Here is an 18,939-nt window from a genome sequence, read left to right as displayed (position 1 = left end):
TATCCACCATGGGCTGAATCAAATATATCATTGTATAAAGAAAGAGGCACTACAGGCCTCTCGACAAAACCCCCTTCGGCCAAAGGCTGTCTGAAAATTACAACCCCCTCTAGCACATACATATGGCCAATAAGATTGTACAATAGTTCTTTTCTGCCCGATAGCTCCGCCCTCTCATAAGACGACAACTGTCTCCTTTCCAATATCCATAACCTTATTTCATTTAGGATCTCGTCCTGCTGAAGACTACTTTGCCAGACAAACTCAACATCCGCCTCATCCTCTGCAAAATGTACCTGCATAATAGAATAGATTTGATCCAGAAATGGTGAATCATCCAGGTAAGGATCCAAAATTTTATTATCTGTCTCTCTACACTCCTGACAATCCTTCAGTCGATGGTCCTTACAATCTAACTCAGTTCTCGACAAATAATCTACATTCACATGCTTAGTCCCCTGTCGATGGATAACTGTAAAGTCAAAACTTTGCAAGAAAGTTATCCATCGATAGGTGACACCGTTTATTGATCCTTTAGCCCAACGTTTATAATGCACTAGTGAAATACTGTCTGTCCGAACCAAAAATTCACGAAACCTACAAAAGTGTAAAAAATTCTTTAATGCATATACTAATGCACCTAATTCTCCTTTATAGGAAGGATAATTTTGTTCTGCAGCATTACACTTTTTACTACAGACACCAAACACTCTCTCTACACCATCCTGTTCTTGCGAAATAATCCCTGCAAAATACTGAGAACTATAATCTACATCCACGATAAAAAGATTAGGATTATCCCATTGAGGATAGCCTTTACACATCTCAGTCTTGAACATTTCCATAAATTCAGTCCATACTCTGTTCAATTCTTCTGTCCACTTTATTATAGTATCATTCCTGTGACTATCCAACATGCACGACCTCTTGGCATAATCAGCAAAATATCCTCTGTAATAATTAGTAAATCCCAAAAATTTCTGCAACTCCTTCCCTGTTCTAGGCTTGCCCCAATCCTTAATCCGTTCCAAATATGCAGGATTCATTTTCAATCCATCGGCACTAATAATATGCCCCAAATAATGGCATTCTCTAGTCAATAAATCACACTTATCTAAATTCAATTTCAGGTTGACCTGCCTAAGAACTTGAAACAGTGCCTGCAGATGCTCTACATGTTCCTCTGGACTTGATGAAAACACGATCAGATCGTCCAAGTAACTGATACAGAATCCATACATACCTGGCAGGATAGACAGCACCTTATCCATCAGAGCACAGAACAGGCTGGGTGCATTACACAACCCAAATGGCAACCTGTTAAACAAATACATCCTGTTTGCTGCACTAAAAGCTGTCAACGGTTTAGAGTCTTCATCCATAGTCATCGAATGATAGGCAGCTGTCAAATCAAGAGTACTGAACACCTTGCCAGAACCCAGCTTCGTCAGATTATCCGAGATCAGTGGCAGCGGCCACGCCACCAGCTTAGTCACGTTGTTCAGATTGCGGAAATCGATGACAAACCTCAACTTAGCCTCTGCTCCAGGTGCAGCCTTCTTTTTCACAGCAAAAATAGGACTAGACCGATCCGAGAAACCCTCCTCAATAATGCCAGCATCCAGCCATTTGGTTAACTGTTCCTTCAATTTAGCATCGTACTCTGGATTCAAAGGAATATTTCTGGCCTTCACAGGTTTAGCTCCAGGTAACAATTCTATATTATATGTCATTAATCTACAATCACCAATATCTGAATCATTCATTGAAAAGATATCAAAATTTTCCAAACAAATTTTAATAATCCTGGGTTTCAATTTTGGATTTTCCTTAATCATCTGGTTTTCATCTAACTTCAATTTTTGAATAATAAACTGTACCCGTTCATGCATTTTTTGCCCCGACAACTTTTCTGGCTTATCCAATTCATTAATTGTTTTATTACAGGTGACATCTTGATTATCCATGATGAAACAATGCCCCATCTTCACATTTCTCAGCAAGGTAATAGGTTTTATTGACGCATTAACCACATTAACCACGCAGGACCCATCTTTCCGTGGCTGATACACCCCCTCAATAATCATAATCCCATTGCCACTTGTCATCTTAGAAGAATTAGGGGACACGTACCAAAGCCCATCATTCTTTAATCCAGTCACATGCACCACAGCGGTAGATCCTCCAGGATAAAAAATAGTTTTATCCAGCAACTTCACATTATACTTCGTTGAATATAACTCTCCAAACCCACCCCCCTCCTTTAACCCTGGCAAGGTAGGTTTAGATGGAATTTCAGAATTCATTCGTCCGGACAACATAGGAATTTTCTGTATCTCCGCCACCACCTGTTTCTGTAAACAGGAATTAATAGGAACAGATTCCCCACAAAATTCAAACTTATCTTCATCCAAACAAATATTAATTTTATTCTTTTTCAGGAAATCAGATCCAAGATTTACCAACCTACTCGTCACCTCAGGTACATAAAATATCTCCGTAAACACAGCTTGAGTTCCAGCAAATCTAAATTTCAACTCAACATATCCAATAATATTAACTTTCTTTAAATCTACTGAATACGCTGATAATTTAGCAGGACAAAACTCAATTCCATGTTTATCAAGAATTTCTCTAGATATCAAAGAATTAAAATTATTTCCTGTATCAATAATTCCTAACTCCTTCACCGGAATATCAGCCCCAGGCACAAGAAATTCTAAATCCGCACAAATAGGCATTTTCGTTATCTTCAAAAACTTCACAATCTCTTGAAAACACTAGTCATTATAATTAATTAATATATCCATATATTTTAGATATACACCATTCCACTACACAGCAGTCAGCCCCCCATCTGTCACCAGCCGCCAACATACTGTTCAATTTATGAAATCCTGTACATCTCCCAAACTACCAGCATCACACAGCTACACTCCAAGCCTTTTCTTATACAAGTAAGTACCTCTCGAAGTATTCAACCTTGCATAGGTACCTATCAAAATATAATATATAGTAGATATATATATATATAATTATATATATAATGTTTTCATTAACACGATCACACCTTGACTGAAGAACAAACAAGACAGTAATACTTTATAAAGTTGAGAGCAATAATGTGAATACAAAACAGCAAAATTAACTATTTACAGTACTATAGCCTATATAATGAATATGAATAAAAGAACGATCTATAAATTTCATCCTAAAATGAGATTTATACATCGAATCAATCATATCCATTACATAGGATATTGCTGAAAATTGTTTCTGGCTATGTCAGCAATCATAGCCTCATACTGTTTCTCATCTCTGCTTTTTTCAGAATCCACAACAGGTCCCACCTGATTGCCCCACCTATCCACAACAGGCCCCACCTGATTGACTGTCTTCTTCAGAAACTGCTCAGGTATTACCCTATTATTAGGCACTCCAGGACCCTCTTTCTTCTCGCTACCGACTGAGAAAAACTTAGCTTTGGTCTTTCCTATGCGAGAATCAGGAGCTGGCGGCTTGCCGTCTCTCTTCTGCCAGCAACTAGCCACTACATGACCTTTTTTCCCACAATACCAACAAATCATAGTTTTAGCCTTCGAATTCAGAGCCCCAATCACGTTCTCAACCTGATCCCAAGGAATATCATCATCCCCTTCAATCCACGCATTATTATCGCCAACCTCTGTCCTGCCCTCCATATCAGATACATGCACTTCACTGATTACAGGCCTAGCTTTTACCTCCCTAGAATCCTCTAGCCTCAACCCTTCCATAGCCTGAGAATAACAGGACGTTACATTTTCAGGTGACACGTGTCCAGAACGAGCCCAGCTTATATAATGCTGACCTCTGCGAATCAAATAAGTCAAGAAAGCACTGTAATCTTCCAGGTAATGCATAGATTCAATGAAATTAGCCATATCTCTAGCTAAATCAGAAAACAGCAAATTCTTAGCCACATTATTGTAAAAATCACGCCAAGATTGTCTAGAAATTTGACCAGGATGCATAAGCCTAAACAGCCGCAACTTAGCATTGAAAAACACATCCACATTCTGACCACTCTTTTGTTTCAGGGCGTAAAAGAATTCGGTAGCCGACTCTGTATCAGCAAAGGGTATCACCAACCTTCTTATCAACAGGTAATAACCTAAAGCACTTAAGGAAGCATTAGCCTCCGGCGTAATAAGCCTCCCCATCTTCTTCCCTTTGCACTCAAAAATCCTATTGTACAGGACGTCCTTGAAAAGCATAGGATCCTCCAACTTTGCGAACCTAGCAACCCTCCATAAAGATAAGAAATAATCCTCAAAATCAATGTTTCCATCCCAAAATGGAGCATCCCGCACAAAATCACTATCCCACTTGACTCCTCTTACAAGACAAAACTCCTTAAACTGCTCCTCTACAGTCTGTTGGCTTACACTACCGCCGGCCACCTTTTTATAGGCCTTAAGCACTTCAGCCCTTTCCTCAATTAAAGGAAATATATCCAACAATTGATTCTCATATTCGGTCAGACAACTCTCACGAACATTCATCCAATTTCCATTCCCAACAGGACCCAAAAACTCAATCTGCGAAAACTTCAAATGTCCAGGAGCACTTTTCACCCTTTTAGCCTCAAAATTTGTAGAATCCAATTTAGCCTCCACACTCAAACGATTAATGAAAGATGTATTAAACGAATCATCTCCCGTCGCTTTGACTGCAGATACACTAGCCCCCATACTTGTCTCATACAAAAAACCGCTAATATCCCCATCCACTGGCAATTGCGCCACCTTTTTCTTAATAGTAGCCAAATCAACATCATAACCTAACTTCTTATGCTCATCAGAGTTCTTAAACTCTTTCACCTTATTCTCCAGCCGTTTATTCGCCGCCGTTAACTTATCCACCTGACCTTTGACAGTCGTATGCTCCTGCAACATTGCCCTAACATATTTTTTTATGCTTTCAGGCACAACGTCATTCTCCACCTCGCCCAACGCCAACTCCACATTCGCATTGGCACCTGCACCAGCATCCTCAGCCGCAGCATCCTCCTCCTCCCAATTTTCGGGAGTTCCATCATCATCCCGACTGTCATTCTCCCGCGGACGTTTAGGCGGCCGTCCACGCTTGCCTTCATTTTTACCCCGCTCTCCTTTTTCTCCATCAGCCATATCCGAGCACTGGAACTAGATCCGCCGTGAAATTTAGATCAAAAGAGTTAAAGAATGAAATCCCACAAAAACCTGAAATATAAATCAAGTTAGAAATATAAAAATTAAAACAAAACTGTGAAAAATCCGAGATAAAAAAATATCTCAAAAAGTGATTGACTTCAAATTAAACACCACTTCCCCCACCCTTAACTCAGCAGCAGGTCTAAATAACACGTAGCACAATAAGACTGCGCCAAATGTGATATAGACAGACTTACATAAGTTAATGATAGAGTAGACTTAATGTTCAATTCAAAATGCAAACAGATTTTTAAGTATTTATTATATTGGATTAAATGCAGTTTTTGAGTAAATAAGATTATATATTGATACTATATTTAGAAATGATTAAATATGTTAATAAGTCAAAACTACTGATTATTTAAAGCTGGATAGTTCTGAAGTAGCAGGATGTCTGTCTGTATATCAGGACACCAATCAACAGGATGACTGTCTGTTTAATTAATACAATGTATTAATTAACTATGCACTTTGAAGGGGTAGAATATCTGCCTATACAAACTATCTAAAGTAGTAGGATGTCTGTGAATAGCTGTATTGGTCTTAATAAAGACTCGAACCCAAACCAGATAATGTTCTGTGTTAGGACTCTCAATATCAACTGACTTAAATATATTTTCTCTTTATTCTTTCTGAGAGCAATTAAAGAGTAATTAAGAGTAACAACTAACATATGTCTGCAAACTTAAATATATGACATCACAACATAAATATATGACACAAGATTAATTATTTTTTTCTTCTTAGTATTTAAATTAATTTTTGAAACAAAGTTGGAAAAGAAGAGATTTTAATAATCAACTATTATTTCTTTTAAAAAAATTAATTTAAATATCTGAAAATTTGCCGTAAGTTCTTAGTTGGTAAAAAACAAAATGATTTCTAGTAGCGGGGCTACTCTATTACTATTAATATTACAGAAATTTTACATGAGTATTAAAGTAAATATCATAAGATTAGCGCCAGTTTTGTTAGCTCAGGCATTTGGAACCTTGTTTTCACTTATTATCCACGGAAAGATGTCTATAATACGATGTGTTAAATTAATCAACTCAATTTATTTAGGATCTACAATATTTTGATATATAAAATATATTTGTTTTATTTAATGAAAAAAATATATTTCTTTTATTTCATGAAAAAAAATATTTTCTACTTTTCATCCCTTTTGTCCTTGTTAACACAGTATAAACTTTGTACAGCAGAGAAAGAGTGGGCAATGACAATAGTCCCCAAAGTTTTAAAATAACGTTTTTTCATTAGTTGGCTTAACAATTTTGGGGATTGGGTCAATTTAAATTGGTTGCTTCATTAGGTTGATTGTTCACACTTTTCAACCACAAATTTTAATCTACTGAAGGGGTTATTCTAAGTATCATCATTGGGGTATATATTAATTTATCGGCCATTGTCTTATTATCATTATCCCTTTAGATCCATTATACCCACTACTGTATACCCCTTCTAATTTAATTTGCTTTTGTGTATTGATGAAACAATATGCTGAAGTGATAGCATGCGGAAATGAACGCCCACCGTTGAATTGGTACTTTCCCCCCCAACTAATTTGTCTAACTACGCCTCCCACAATACAAAACTGTATAAAAAGTCGTAAGAAATTAAGACGGAAAAAACTCGAGATATCTGTCATGCACGTAATGCGTGGACCCACCATTTTAGGGGTCACCGTTTTAATTTTGTACCTAAATTTCAGCAGAAATGTTGAACATTTTTTTGTACAGTCTAGTCTCCTGATATTTTAATGCTCGTATTTACTTTGAGTTCTTTATGTTGTAAACCCGCGACCGTGGCTTAACACGTATCGCATCCGCTCGTCGTCGGGGGTGTGATGGTATCGTGTCTCGGCTCAACACCGCGTCAAAACTAAAGTCGTTAAAAATGGTTCCTACTGCTGTTGTGCCAAATGCGCGATATCTATAATTGGGGGTAGAGGGAAATCCTTGGGCTAAAATAATTTCCATTCAAAGTTAGGATTTCCAGACAAAGGTCATGCAATTAAAGAGTTGGTTGTCTGTTGGTTGTTACCTCACAGAATACACTTGGCGATTGAGTGTGTTACACTGCAATTCACACGCAGAGTATGTTCAAGGTGGCATGGAGACGACTTGTACCCGGATCGTCACCTAGCCCCCAAAATGTCATCATCAAATCCGTATAGTTGTTTTAGAAAGACCTTATAGGTTCAGCGGTTAGTGAGATTCTTTGCTAAAGACAATAATGCTTTATAGAATAGGATTGATTCTAGCGTTTGTCGTATCTAATGTTAGTCTCCTTTAGAAAAAAATCTAGCATTTGTAATATTCTAACGTTTGTCACATTCCCGTGTTTGTCGCATCTAGGGTAAATCGTTTCGAGGGTTTGTCTGTATAGCGTTTGTCGCATCTATTGTTTTACGTATCTAGGGTTTGAAATAGTACCGTTTTATAGAATGAAGTACAAAATAATATTTTGTACACTGCCAAGTTCGGATTAAATCTTATTAGACTTTAATATAATTTTCAACTTTTTGTTTGAAGTAATTAGATTTCAATAAACTTACTCTATACTTATGGACAGGGATCTTAAGGGATAAGACAATAGGCGTACATCCCCAATGGGTGACATACATAATGATGATAAATAAAATTTTACCCTCTGTAGATAAACCTTATTATTAGACCCAACCAATCACATTCAATGGAAGTACCCAAAGTTTTCATACTAACTGATTCTAATATCTTGGGTACCAGTGTAGTTTAGAGCCAAATGTCCCCTTAATCCCTGACTTATAAGTCTGGAAAAGATACATTTACATAATAATTTTCATTTATATTTTCCCAGAGTATTTTGCGACTGTATAAAACTTTGTTCAATTCTGTACAAGATTGGATATGTTTTTTTAAAACTTCTATAAAATGTACTATTGGAATCTATTGGTGTTATTTTAATTATTTGTAGGTGGTTTTGAGCTTCCCCAAAATTTCATAGTTACACTAACCATTAAGTTTAAGTTTTAGGAAGGATTAGTAGGACATACACAGACAGACAATCCACCTACTTTTTTATTGGATAAAATTATAAAATTAGATTTCAAAAAATAATTTTGCTAGGTATAGTTATGAAATTGAAAGTGGGTCGACTTCCTCCCCATTCGATTAAGCGACCCTCCCCCAAAATATCTAAAAACAAGCCCTCTATTCGCTTTCAAAGAGAAACTTATCGTTCAAACATTTATGTAAAAATAGGAACAAAAATATGGAAAATTTTACTCATACTTTGAATTAAAAGTTTTAAAGAAAACTATAACAGCATGGGATCTCTCTTCTATTAATATTTTTTACTCTTTTTATCATGTCTGCTATTGATGTTTTCTCATATAATTAAAGACGTGACCTAATTAAAAAAAAATCATTGTTCATTCCCTTCCGCTTATTAATAAACTACCAAAACCGTATTAAAACGACATAAATGTCCTTACCCTAATCAATATATTATTACTTGGATGTTGCACATGGTTTTCATTTAATCTGATTTTAAGTGATGCTTGCAGCTAGCTAAAATACTACTACCCCCTATGCGGAAGTGAATCCATACCAAAATATTTGTATTTATTAAATGACCTAAATGTGACAAAAGAATATAAAAAGAATAGAAACTAGGACAATTATGTCTATAAATATCGCATCGATAATAACCTTACAGTACACTGTTATACAGTAAAAGTATATTTTGTAAACATAATGGTCAGATCGCTCATCCAGTAGGATCGGAGTAGATGGAGTAAAGGGGATGGATGTTTTAGCTAGCTGCGAGCATGACTTTGTCAGAGTACATGGAAATCTTGTGCAACATCTAAATAATACGGTGACTACTAAAATGGTGGGTCCACGTATTACGTGCATGACAGATATCTTGAGTTTTTTCCGTCTTAATTTCTTACGACTTTTTATACAGTTTTGTATTGTGGGAGGCGTTGTTAGACAAATTAGTTGGGGGGGAAAGTACCAATTCAACGGTGGGCGTTCATTTCCGCATGCTATCACTTCAGCATATTGTTTCATCAATACACAAAAGCAAATTAAATTAGAAGGGGTATACAGTAGTGGGTATAATGGATCTAAAGGGATAAAGATAATAAGACAATGGCCGATAAATTAATATATACCCCAATGATGATACTTAGAATAACCCCTTCAGTAGATTAAAATTTGTGGTTGAAAAGTGTGAACAATCAACCTAATGAAGCAACCAATTTAAATTGACCCAATCCCCAAAATTGTTAAGCCAACTAATGAAAAAACGTTATTTTAAAACTTTGGGTACTATTGTCATTGCCCACTCTTTCTCTGCTGTACAAAGTTTGTACGGTGTTAACAAGGACAAAAGGGATGTAAAGTAGAAAATATTTTTTTCGTGAAATAAAAGAAATTATTTTTTTTTCATTAAATAAAAGATATATAAATATATTTTGTATCTTGTTTATAAAAATATTTTAGATTCTAAATAAATTTTGCTGAGTAATTTACCACATCATATTATAGACATCTTTCCGTGGATAATAAGTGAAAACAAGGTTCCGAATGCCTTAACTATAAAAACTAGTGCTAATCTTATAATATTTACTTTAATACTCATGTAAAATTTCTGTAATATTAGAAGTAATAGAGTAGCCTCGCTACTAGAAAACGATTTATCTTTGTACTTAATACCCTTTCTTTAAGAGAAATAATTCTTCAATTTATACATGGGAACGTTTTATGGGGGCGTTCAAAAAAGTGGTGGTTTATGCACCACCAATAATTAAAATTTAAACAAAAATAAAAATCTGTATTTTAATGTATTTTATATACGTAAATATATTCTATTCCTTAGTATCTTTTATTTGAATGCTTACAAGCGACTTCAGATAAAGTATCAATTAATTTGCATGCGTCGCATGTGTTTTAATGTGTTCGTATGAAAGTAAATTTTGTTTGCATGAATAAATGGAGTTGAAATATGGATCTTGAAATTGTTGGCGAAGTTTATCTATAATTTGAAATGTCTGTCAGCTTGTCTATGTAACATTTTTTCTGCTTTTATTTTTAATTTTTTTTGTATTTTCCTCATAGCTTTTCAAACAGAATGACTGATTAACAGGTAGAAAAACAAAGTGAGTTACAGAGTAGATTTGCTTTAAAAATGTGTTTATCTGCCAACATTTTTATTTTGTTAGTGAGTGAATAAATATTAGTTTTTTAAAAGCAAAGCTTTTCTATAATTAGGGTCTGTCCGTCTGTATGTGAGTTTATTATTATGGGACAGTTAGCTATTCTGGTTAAAACTATGCCCCGCCCCATAACTCAAACAAGAATTATTCCCTACTCCTCCTATTTAAAAAACCAATGTTTTAATCTTTTTTTAAAAACTTTTTCAGTCGTCATACCTAAGATTCAAAATAATTTGTGACATTGTTCTATATAAATGTATGTTTAATATCTTTGATCATATTTGCTGTTATCTAATATGTCTCATACCTATATTTTTTAAGACAAAATGAATTGAAAATGATTGCTAAAATCGAAATATATCTTCATGTCTTAGAATAGTGTATTTTTTAAAAAATAGGTTGAAAAACATACTAACTTTAAAATAGGTTAATTTATATAAAATATAGGTGTTCAAGTCAATTTCAGGCTCCAGGTATGATCCTGCAGCTCCTGATCCTCGAGGTCTCCAGAAATCTTTAAAACCCTCCTGTGACCGCAATTTTTGACATAGAGCCTTCAAATTTTAAACTTACGCTTTTCTTCTACGTCTACATAATGTATTAAAATTTTATGAAGATCTGCCGCCGTTCTCCCGCTGACTGCCAACTGCGGCGGCTGGCAGGTGCCAAGTACAGCTGCGGCCGACGAAATTTATGTTTTGAGATTTCTAATATAAATTTTACATAAATATAAACATTTTCTGAAAAAAATTATTTTTCTTGTTTCAAAGATAAAAAAAAATTACAGCCTTTTGAAATTTTTAAGTAGAAAAGGAATTAAAAACAAAGGTTGTTAAATAAAATGGAGAAGAAAGCGAAAATTGACTTAGGCTCAGTTTTAGTCGGAAATTCATTATCAAACAGGGGACATGCACTGAGATAATAGGGGGGGGGGGGCGTTGAGCCCTACCTCCAAATGTGCGGCAAGGGGCCTCACTATTAAGGGTTAATGTCTAGTATACTTATAGTTTTGTATTAGATATATTACTTAAGGGGGGGGGGGGCGGATCTGACACTTTTGCGTAAACTTGGAGTATAGGCTTTGTCTTAGGAGTGAGAGGTTAGGTTATTTGGGGGAAAAGTTTAGTTTTGGGTGTATTTTCCTAATATTTTATTAAATTTATTTTATATGTCTCCAGGTTCAGGTGCTGCAGTCTGGAAGGTCACTTCTGGAAAGGTATAAATGAAAAAAAATAGTTTGAAGAGTTAGAGATCAACTTATTCAACCAAATATGCATCTTTTGGGATGTTATGAGCGTATATAAAGAAAAAATAAAAATCAGCCTCCACGGTCCTGCAGGTCTCCAGGTGAATTCTGGACAAGTAAAAACTGAAAATTTTTAATTTTATAGTTAGAACAAAAAAAACTGAAAATTTTTAATTTTATAGTTAGAACAAAACTTATTTTACAAAAGTTTCTACTTTATTAATGGTATGAACTAATTTGAAGAAAAATTTGAAATCAGGCTCCAGGTTCAGGTTTTGCAGGCCTCCAGATAAATTCTAGACAGGTAAAAACTGAAAATTTTTACTTTTGAAGTTAGAACAAAACTTATTTAGCAAAAGTTGCTACTTTATGGATAGTATTAACATTTTTGAGGAAAAATTTGAAATCGGGATCCAGGTTCAGGTACTGCAGGCCTCCAGGTGGATCCTGGACAGGTAAAAACTAAAAATTTTCACTTTTAAATTTAGGGCATAACTTATTTAACAAAAGTTGCTACTTTACGGATAGTATTAACTCATTTAAAGAAAAATTTCAAATTGGGCTCCAGGTTCAGGTACTGCAGGCCTTCAGGTGTATCCTGGACAGGTAGAAATAAAAATTTTCACTTTTAAAGTTAGGGCATAACTTATTTTGAACCTGGAGCCCAATTTCAAAATTTTCTTCAAATTAGTTAATACTATCCATAAAGTATCAACTTTTGTTAAAGAAGTTATGCTTTAACTTTAAAAGTGAAAATTTTTATTTCTACCTGTCCAGGATCCACCTGGAGGCCTGCAGGACCTGAATCTAGAGGCTGATTTTTATTTTTTCTTCATATATGCTCATAAAATCCAAAAATATGCATATTTAGTTTAATAAGTTTATCTCTAACTCTTCAAACTAATTTTTTTTTCATTTATACCTGTCCAGAAGTGACCTTCCAGCCTGCAGCACCTTAACCTGGAGACCTATCAAAAAAATTTAAATACAGTGTGTTTTTTTATGAGAACTTTTTTGAAAGCAATTTTACCCCACTTATAGTTATCAGAATTTAATGATTAATGGCTTATTTTCTTCGTTTTTTAAGGGAAATTATGAAACAACCAAAAAATGTTGAAAAAGTACAGAGCTGGATCTTTAAATCGTTTTTATAGTGCGCTGAATCGGGGCGATTCAGAGGTGAACTGTAGGTGCGCTGGTGGTTAGCCACAGCTCGCCTATAAAACAGGGATTTTTAAAATTTCGGCGCGTTGTTGCTAGATTGCTGGCGACACTCAATAACATATCCATACGTGCCGGTACAATTTTATAACTTAAAATGGGTCAGTACGGTGTTTTATATAAAAAAATATATAATTTATTTTAAAAATAACTATAAAAATGTTTTCACTATAGTTTTGCAATAAAATATTAAACTAATTTTAAAAAAATATTTATTTATTAAATATGAATCACCCCAATTTAGCGCGGCAATGCCACTCGTTGAGTGGCATTGCTGCGCCGGTTCGGCGCAACTGACTGCGCTGAATCGCCCATGCCATTTCTATTTAAAGATTGGTATTTAATAATTTGATGGCGCGCTGAATGAATCGCCCCGGTTTAAATCACCTATAAACAATTTAAAGATCCAGCTCAGTAAAGTTGAAAATTAAAAACTTAGGTGTCAACATCTAAAAATGGTTTTAGCGCATTTTTCTTATGTTCAAATATTCTACCTTTTGCAAGAATGGCTGCAAAACGCTTCAAAGTTGAGATATAGAGCTATAAATTTATACAGATACTATTGGGGACATGTACTAGAATAGGTCAAAGTTTGAAGGCCATATCTCAATCAGGGAGAAAGTACTGGCCCCCCAAAGTCGACTACTGAAAATCCAATTTTTTTCTTGCAAAGGGTAGAAGATTTGAGCATAAGAAAAATGCGCTAAAACCATTTTTAGAAGTGGTCACCTAAGTTTTTAATTTTCAACTTTACTGTACTTTTTCAACAAAAACTGTAATTTTTTTTGGTTGATTCATAATTTCCCTTAAAAAACGAAGAAAATAAGCCATTAATCATTAAATTCTGATAACTATAAGTGGAGTAAATTGGCTTTCAAAAAAGTTCTCATAAAAAAAACACACTGTATAAGGAAAATACACCCCAAAACTAAACTTTTTTCCCAAAAAACCTATCCTCTCACTCTGAAGACAAGGCCTATACTCCATGGTTACGCAAAAGTTTCAGATCGCCCCCCCCCCCACATATCAATCAAACAACAAACCCTTTGAATTCATGAACTTTTTTTTTGAAAGGCTCTTGTGACCGCAGTTTTTGACTTAGAGACTTCAAATTTTAAACCTAAGCTGTTCTAACATGTATACATGACATATTTAAATTTCATAAAAATCCAACGCTGTTTTCTTGCCGACTTCTGTCTGCAGCGTCCGGAAACTGCCAAGTACTGCTGCCGCCGCCGAAATTTATATTCAAGATTTCTAATATTATATATACATAAAGGTAAACATTTTCTGAAAAAATCTTCTTCTAGCTTTAAGAGTACAGAAATTACAGCCTTTTGAAATTTCTAAGTAAAAAAGGACCTAAAAACAAGGTTGTTCAATAAAAAAGTAAAAATTACTTTGATCCACTTATTGTCGGAAATTCAATATTAAACAGGGGACATGCACATTAGAAACAGAGATAACAGAGTGAACGTTCAATTCCCCCCTCCCCCCCCTCCTCTCCTACCCTCGACCTATTAAGGTCAATAAAGGGGACCAACCGTTAAAGGTTAAACATAAAATTCGCTACTAAAAATAAACTGTAAAGTCATCTTAGAATTGATTAAAATTTTTACTTAGTTTCCTGCGAAGAAATCTGCGATACCGTCGCTAATTTTTAAAATTATAATCTATGCTATAAAAATTGAATTCTTTAATAATTTGTATTAAATTTAAATATGGAATGTAAATATAAGTAGAAATTATTTGTTTCTATCAATGCGTTGCAAAATTTTAAGTTCGCCAAATTTGAGATATGTCAGAGAGCCAGACCCACCATTTTAGGGGTCACCAATAATACTATATTTACATGATATAAGTTGTATAATTTGGAAGTAAGACAAACAATGCCAATATAGAATATAGAAAGTATGCTTATACGAAATATTTAGGTTAAAAATATAAAAGAAAAGCAGGATAACAATTTTAATAAGAGTTATTTTGTAAACAAAATTATTAGATACTGTTTTTTTTAATCAACACGAACACTCTCTTTTTAAAGTGTAGCATTTCTAAATTTAGGGTAGGTTCTTCCCTCAGTAAGGGATAGATCTAGTAGTTATAGTATGATGATTCCTGTAATAATTTGGTGCAATTTATAAAGCGTAGCAATTCTAATCATTGACAGAAAGTCCGTGAGTCCATTTTGAAGATAATGAATATTGTTTGGGGGGCTTTTAAAAAAACTACCTATGAAAAAAAGATTTTGGTGATACCAAAGATATATCATGGTCGCGCTACTACTAATAAATTGTAAAATTTAGGAGCTGAAACATGTTTTTGGCAAAGGGGACTGTTCCGAACTATTCAAACAGATGCTGGTGGGGTATGGTATTCCAGGTAAACCATTGTTAGGAGGGTGTACCCCCATGACTTCCCCTCCCCCTAAAAAAAACACTGCAAAATTTGAACTTTAAAAAGGGATATATATATGTATTTCAAGTGAAGAAAAATTTGTATTTTAAAAAATAATTCACCTTCAACAGTCAGGAGCTCTGAGCTTTTTGGACTTCAACCATGTAGATCTCTCTTAGCCATTATCTAACCTAACCATACCTAAAATATTCTTTAAAGTTCGTGTCATGAAATTATTGTATTGTATTGCTGTTTAAACAAAAAGTTTAAAAAACAAATAAAATTGTTGAGCGTACATAAATTTTATTTGTTTTTAGGTCTAATAACTATTATGGCAGTAATTGGTAAGTAAACAAACTAATTTTTAAATTTAGTTCTTATATAAAAGTAACAGGATGTCTATATGTCCCTATCTTAGGATCTGACTAACTGATTAACTTATAGGGTTCTTCTTTACAGTGAAACTTCTAGTAGGTCTATGGATGGTTTTTAAACTTAAAGGTAGGGGTACCACCACCATCCTAAGAGAAATCGTCCTGGAAAAAATTCCCTTCAATAAAAAAAACTTCTAACATTCTAAACCTAAAGTATGACAGGTGTCCTAGTTTGGATGTGATAATAAGTGACCTTCGTTAAGAAACAAACTTTAATCCAATGTTTAATTATAATCTGGTATCAGGCCTTAGAGCTCATACCAAAAACATTCCTTCGCATCATATGGTTGTATCTCATCCCTGGCTATAAAAACAGTAATACAAAAATGACATAATTGTTCTTGTTATTTAGTTGATGCAGTAGATGAAGGAAATCTAGAAAAAGATTGTCTTCCCTTGAGACCTAGATTTGGAAAAAGGTGAGCATTACCCACCAACTGAAAACAATGGATATATAATATACGTGGATATTATGACAGGGAATTTTTTTGTCATTTTAGGTTACTTATTGTCAATCCAGTAGGAGGGGAGTGGATAGGAGTTGATACAAAACCGCGACAAACAAAACCGCGACAGTTACAAAACCGCCCCATAACAAAACCGCGACAGTTACAAAACCGCCCTATAACAAAACCGCGACAGTTACAAAACCGCCCCATAACAAAACCGCGACAGTAACAAAATCGCGACATTACATATAAAAAAAAATCTACTAAAAAAATAAGAAAATCTTAATGCTAGAAGGTCATGGCCGCAGAGCTCGGCCCCCTGGCCTGCCTAGCCGCGGGCGCTCGGCCCCCTTGCCTATAACCTGACCTAACCCAACACATATCAATTTTGGAAAGTATATACTTTCCGGATTCCAATCCTTATGAGGAAGGTATTTTTAGAAAGGGGAAAATGTGTAGAAAACACTTATGTAAATTAGAAAATCCGCAGAAATCATTTTTAAAAGTTATTGGCAAACATTTGCAATGTTAATTTGCAAAATTAATTTTATGCCCTAAATGACAAATTCTGAAATAAATCTTTTATGAAAGTTTATTATCTATGAGTTTAGGACATGCTTAAGACAAAAAAAAATATTTTCAGTGTTACTTTTTTCGCCCTACATGTGAAAAAAGGCATTTCTCACATTTTATTATAGAAAATTGCATATAAACAAAATAATTTTTTTTTCTTCAGTCAACATAATAATTGGGATAAAATCTTTCATTTTAAATGTAGAAGTCAGATAAAGAATCCTTTTTAGAGCAAATATAGTGCAAAAAGTAACCAAGACGTTTTAGCAAAGTATGAATATCTAATGAAATAGATACTTTTAAATTTTGATATACATATCAGATAAAAATATATAAAAAAAGAGATCAAAAACTATAAAACAAGGTATATATTTTTTTCACTCTGTCACTGAATAAAGAGCACTTTTAGGTTTGATTTTAACCAATGCAGCACTTAAACACTCATTTTTCAAGGTAAATAAACAAAATGAATGCAATTATACAATTAAGTCAGTTTAATAATACAGTAAGCCTTTTTGTAGCAATTTTTTTTGTTGAAATTATTCTTTATTTCTATAATAAACTGTATTAAAATCTAATGATTTGAAAATTCGTAATTAAGAACTTCATTTTTACACTGTTTAGACATATAAATTACAAAGAAAAAGATTAAATCCTTTAAGTTTGAATAATACTTTATATATTTACATAATAAAAACATTAAAATTGTTAAAGATTAAAAAAAAAGATAAAAATAAGTAATTTTTAAAATCATTTTGTGTCGTCTTCATAAACTATTTCCCCTTTTATATTTTAGTCTGGTAGAATTCATAATTATAAATAACCTTTCTTGAGCATATATATGTTTTATTGAAATTAATTATAAGAATGTAAAACATTTTTTGATTGATTTAATATTAACAATTCACCTAACATTTTGTTATTTTACTATTTTTTGAAACTCTTTTATTCATATTAATAATTCTATTTAACACAAAAAGCTCATAGGGAGTTGATAACCTTTATTTCTTGCTTTGTATTCTAATCAGGTATTTTATGTGACTAAATTTTTTAAAACTATACAGCATGCATGTTTGTGTCAATAATGAAGACATTACGGGTTTTTATGTACAAAAAGTTGTTTTAAAGCAAGAAAAATAATATAATCTTTCTAGTAACTAATATACAATTTTGTAGTTTTAAATATGTCTGTATTTTGGTTTCTAAAAAAAGTACTATACCAACAAACATGCATGCCTGAAAATTAGTTTTAATATTCGAATTAAACAGGAAAAAGAAACTAAGTCGTCGTTATAATTATTGTTTGTTATTTTTGGTGTAAGGTTTTTTTTAATGAAACTTTTTTGGATCTCGTTAATTCGATTTCTGCGGATTTTCTGGTTGCAAGAAATGAAATCTACGCATCTTTTTTAGCTAGATGGCATTTGTCTGGTTAAGATTGGATAAAAAATTCTTTGGTTGGTTAAATTTAATAAGTGTGCTAACCTATATGTTTGAATGTTTAATGTACATTAACTTATTCATAGTTTAGAATTTCGTGGATTTTACAAAAAGTGGTTGGTAGATTTTTTTCAAATTTTTAATTTATTTTTTACAATATTTAGGTTAGGTTAGGTTATGGACAAGGGAGCCGAGCGCCCGCGGCAAGGCAGGCCAGGGGGCCGACCGCTGCGGCCATGTATTCCTACAAAAAAACCTACATAGTTATATTTTTGTTATTGTCGCGGTTTTGTTATTGTCGCGGTTTTGTAACTGTCGCGGTTATGTAACTGTCGCGGTTTTGTTATGGGGCGGTTTTGTAACTGTCGCGGTTTTGTTTGTCGAGGTTTTGTATCCACTCCTATGGATAGGGTGGGAAGGGACTGGGAGTTTTACTTTATTATAGAACATTAAAGTCACATCCAAGAAATAATAAATCCACTCAGAAACATTTAGGGGAAAAGAGGGTTGTTGTTACTTAATAGTAACACTTTTAGTTTGTAAAAGTTCCAGTTTAAGTTCTTATGTTGACTCAAATTTGTGTCATAATATATTTATATAACATTATCTGTATATGTGTTATGAAATACAATCATCATATTTACAATAATATTCTTAAAATGCCACGATGACATTAGTCTTATAATAATGGTAAGAAACATAATAGGGTTTTAAAAAGATTAATTAGTTAAAACTT

At 33.7% G+C, this 18,939-nt stretch overlaps 2 protein-coding genes and 1 long non-coding RNA gene across 6 annotated transcripts in view; all 3 read left to right on the top strand.

The window, feature by feature from the left end:
* LOC145322719 (putative G-protein coupled receptor Mth-like 11) overlaps positions 1–18,939 on the top strand; it is a 48,360-nt gene that overhangs the window by 24,858 nt on the left and 4,563 nt on the right. For both annotated transcript variants that reach the window (XM_080164950.1, XM_080164949.1), the window contains exons 25-27: positions 15,217–15,292; positions 15,625–15,651; positions 16,094–16,160. In XM_080164950.1, coding sequence (XP_080021076.1) covers positions 15,217–15,292; positions 15,625–15,651; positions 16,094–16,160 — 170 coding nt within the window. The remainder of the gene's footprint in view (positions 1–15,216; positions 15,293–15,624; positions 15,652–16,093; positions 16,161–18,939) is intronic.
* On the top strand, positions 1,263–3,035 carry LOC145323460 (uncharacterized). Its single transcript, XM_080165862.1, has 4 exons — positions 1,263–1,708; positions 1,948–2,004; positions 2,442–2,482; positions 2,820–3,035. Exons 1-4 carry the CDS (start codon positions 1,519–1,521, stop codon positions 3,033–3,035), a joined length of 504 nt encoding a protein of 167 aa, XP_080021988.1. The 5' UTR covers positions 1,263–1,518.
* LOC145322718 (uncharacterized) lies at positions 3,314–5,960 on the top strand. Of its 3 annotated transcripts, XR_013880798.1 has the most exons (4): positions 3,314–3,415; positions 3,809–3,893; positions 4,080–4,145; positions 4,967–5,960. It is a non-coding gene; the product is annotated as an uncharacterized LOC145322718 (long non-coding RNA). The 3 variants fall into 3 exon arrangements; XR_013880796.1 differs by having other exon boundaries at positions 3,329–3,415; positions 3,809–4,145; XR_013880797.1 differs by lacking the exon at positions 3,314–3,415 and having other exon boundaries at positions 3,432–4,145.

Source organism: Acartia tonsa, chromosome 6, assembly GCF_053477335.1.
Source record: "Acartia tonsa isolate MP-2025a chromosome 6, ASM5347733v1, whole genome shotgun sequence".
Classification (NCBI taxonomy): domain Eukaryota; kingdom Metazoa; phylum Arthropoda; class Copepoda; order Calanoida; family Acartiidae; genus Acartia; species Acartia tonsa.
This window is presented reverse-complemented; position numbering and strand designations above follow the sequence as displayed.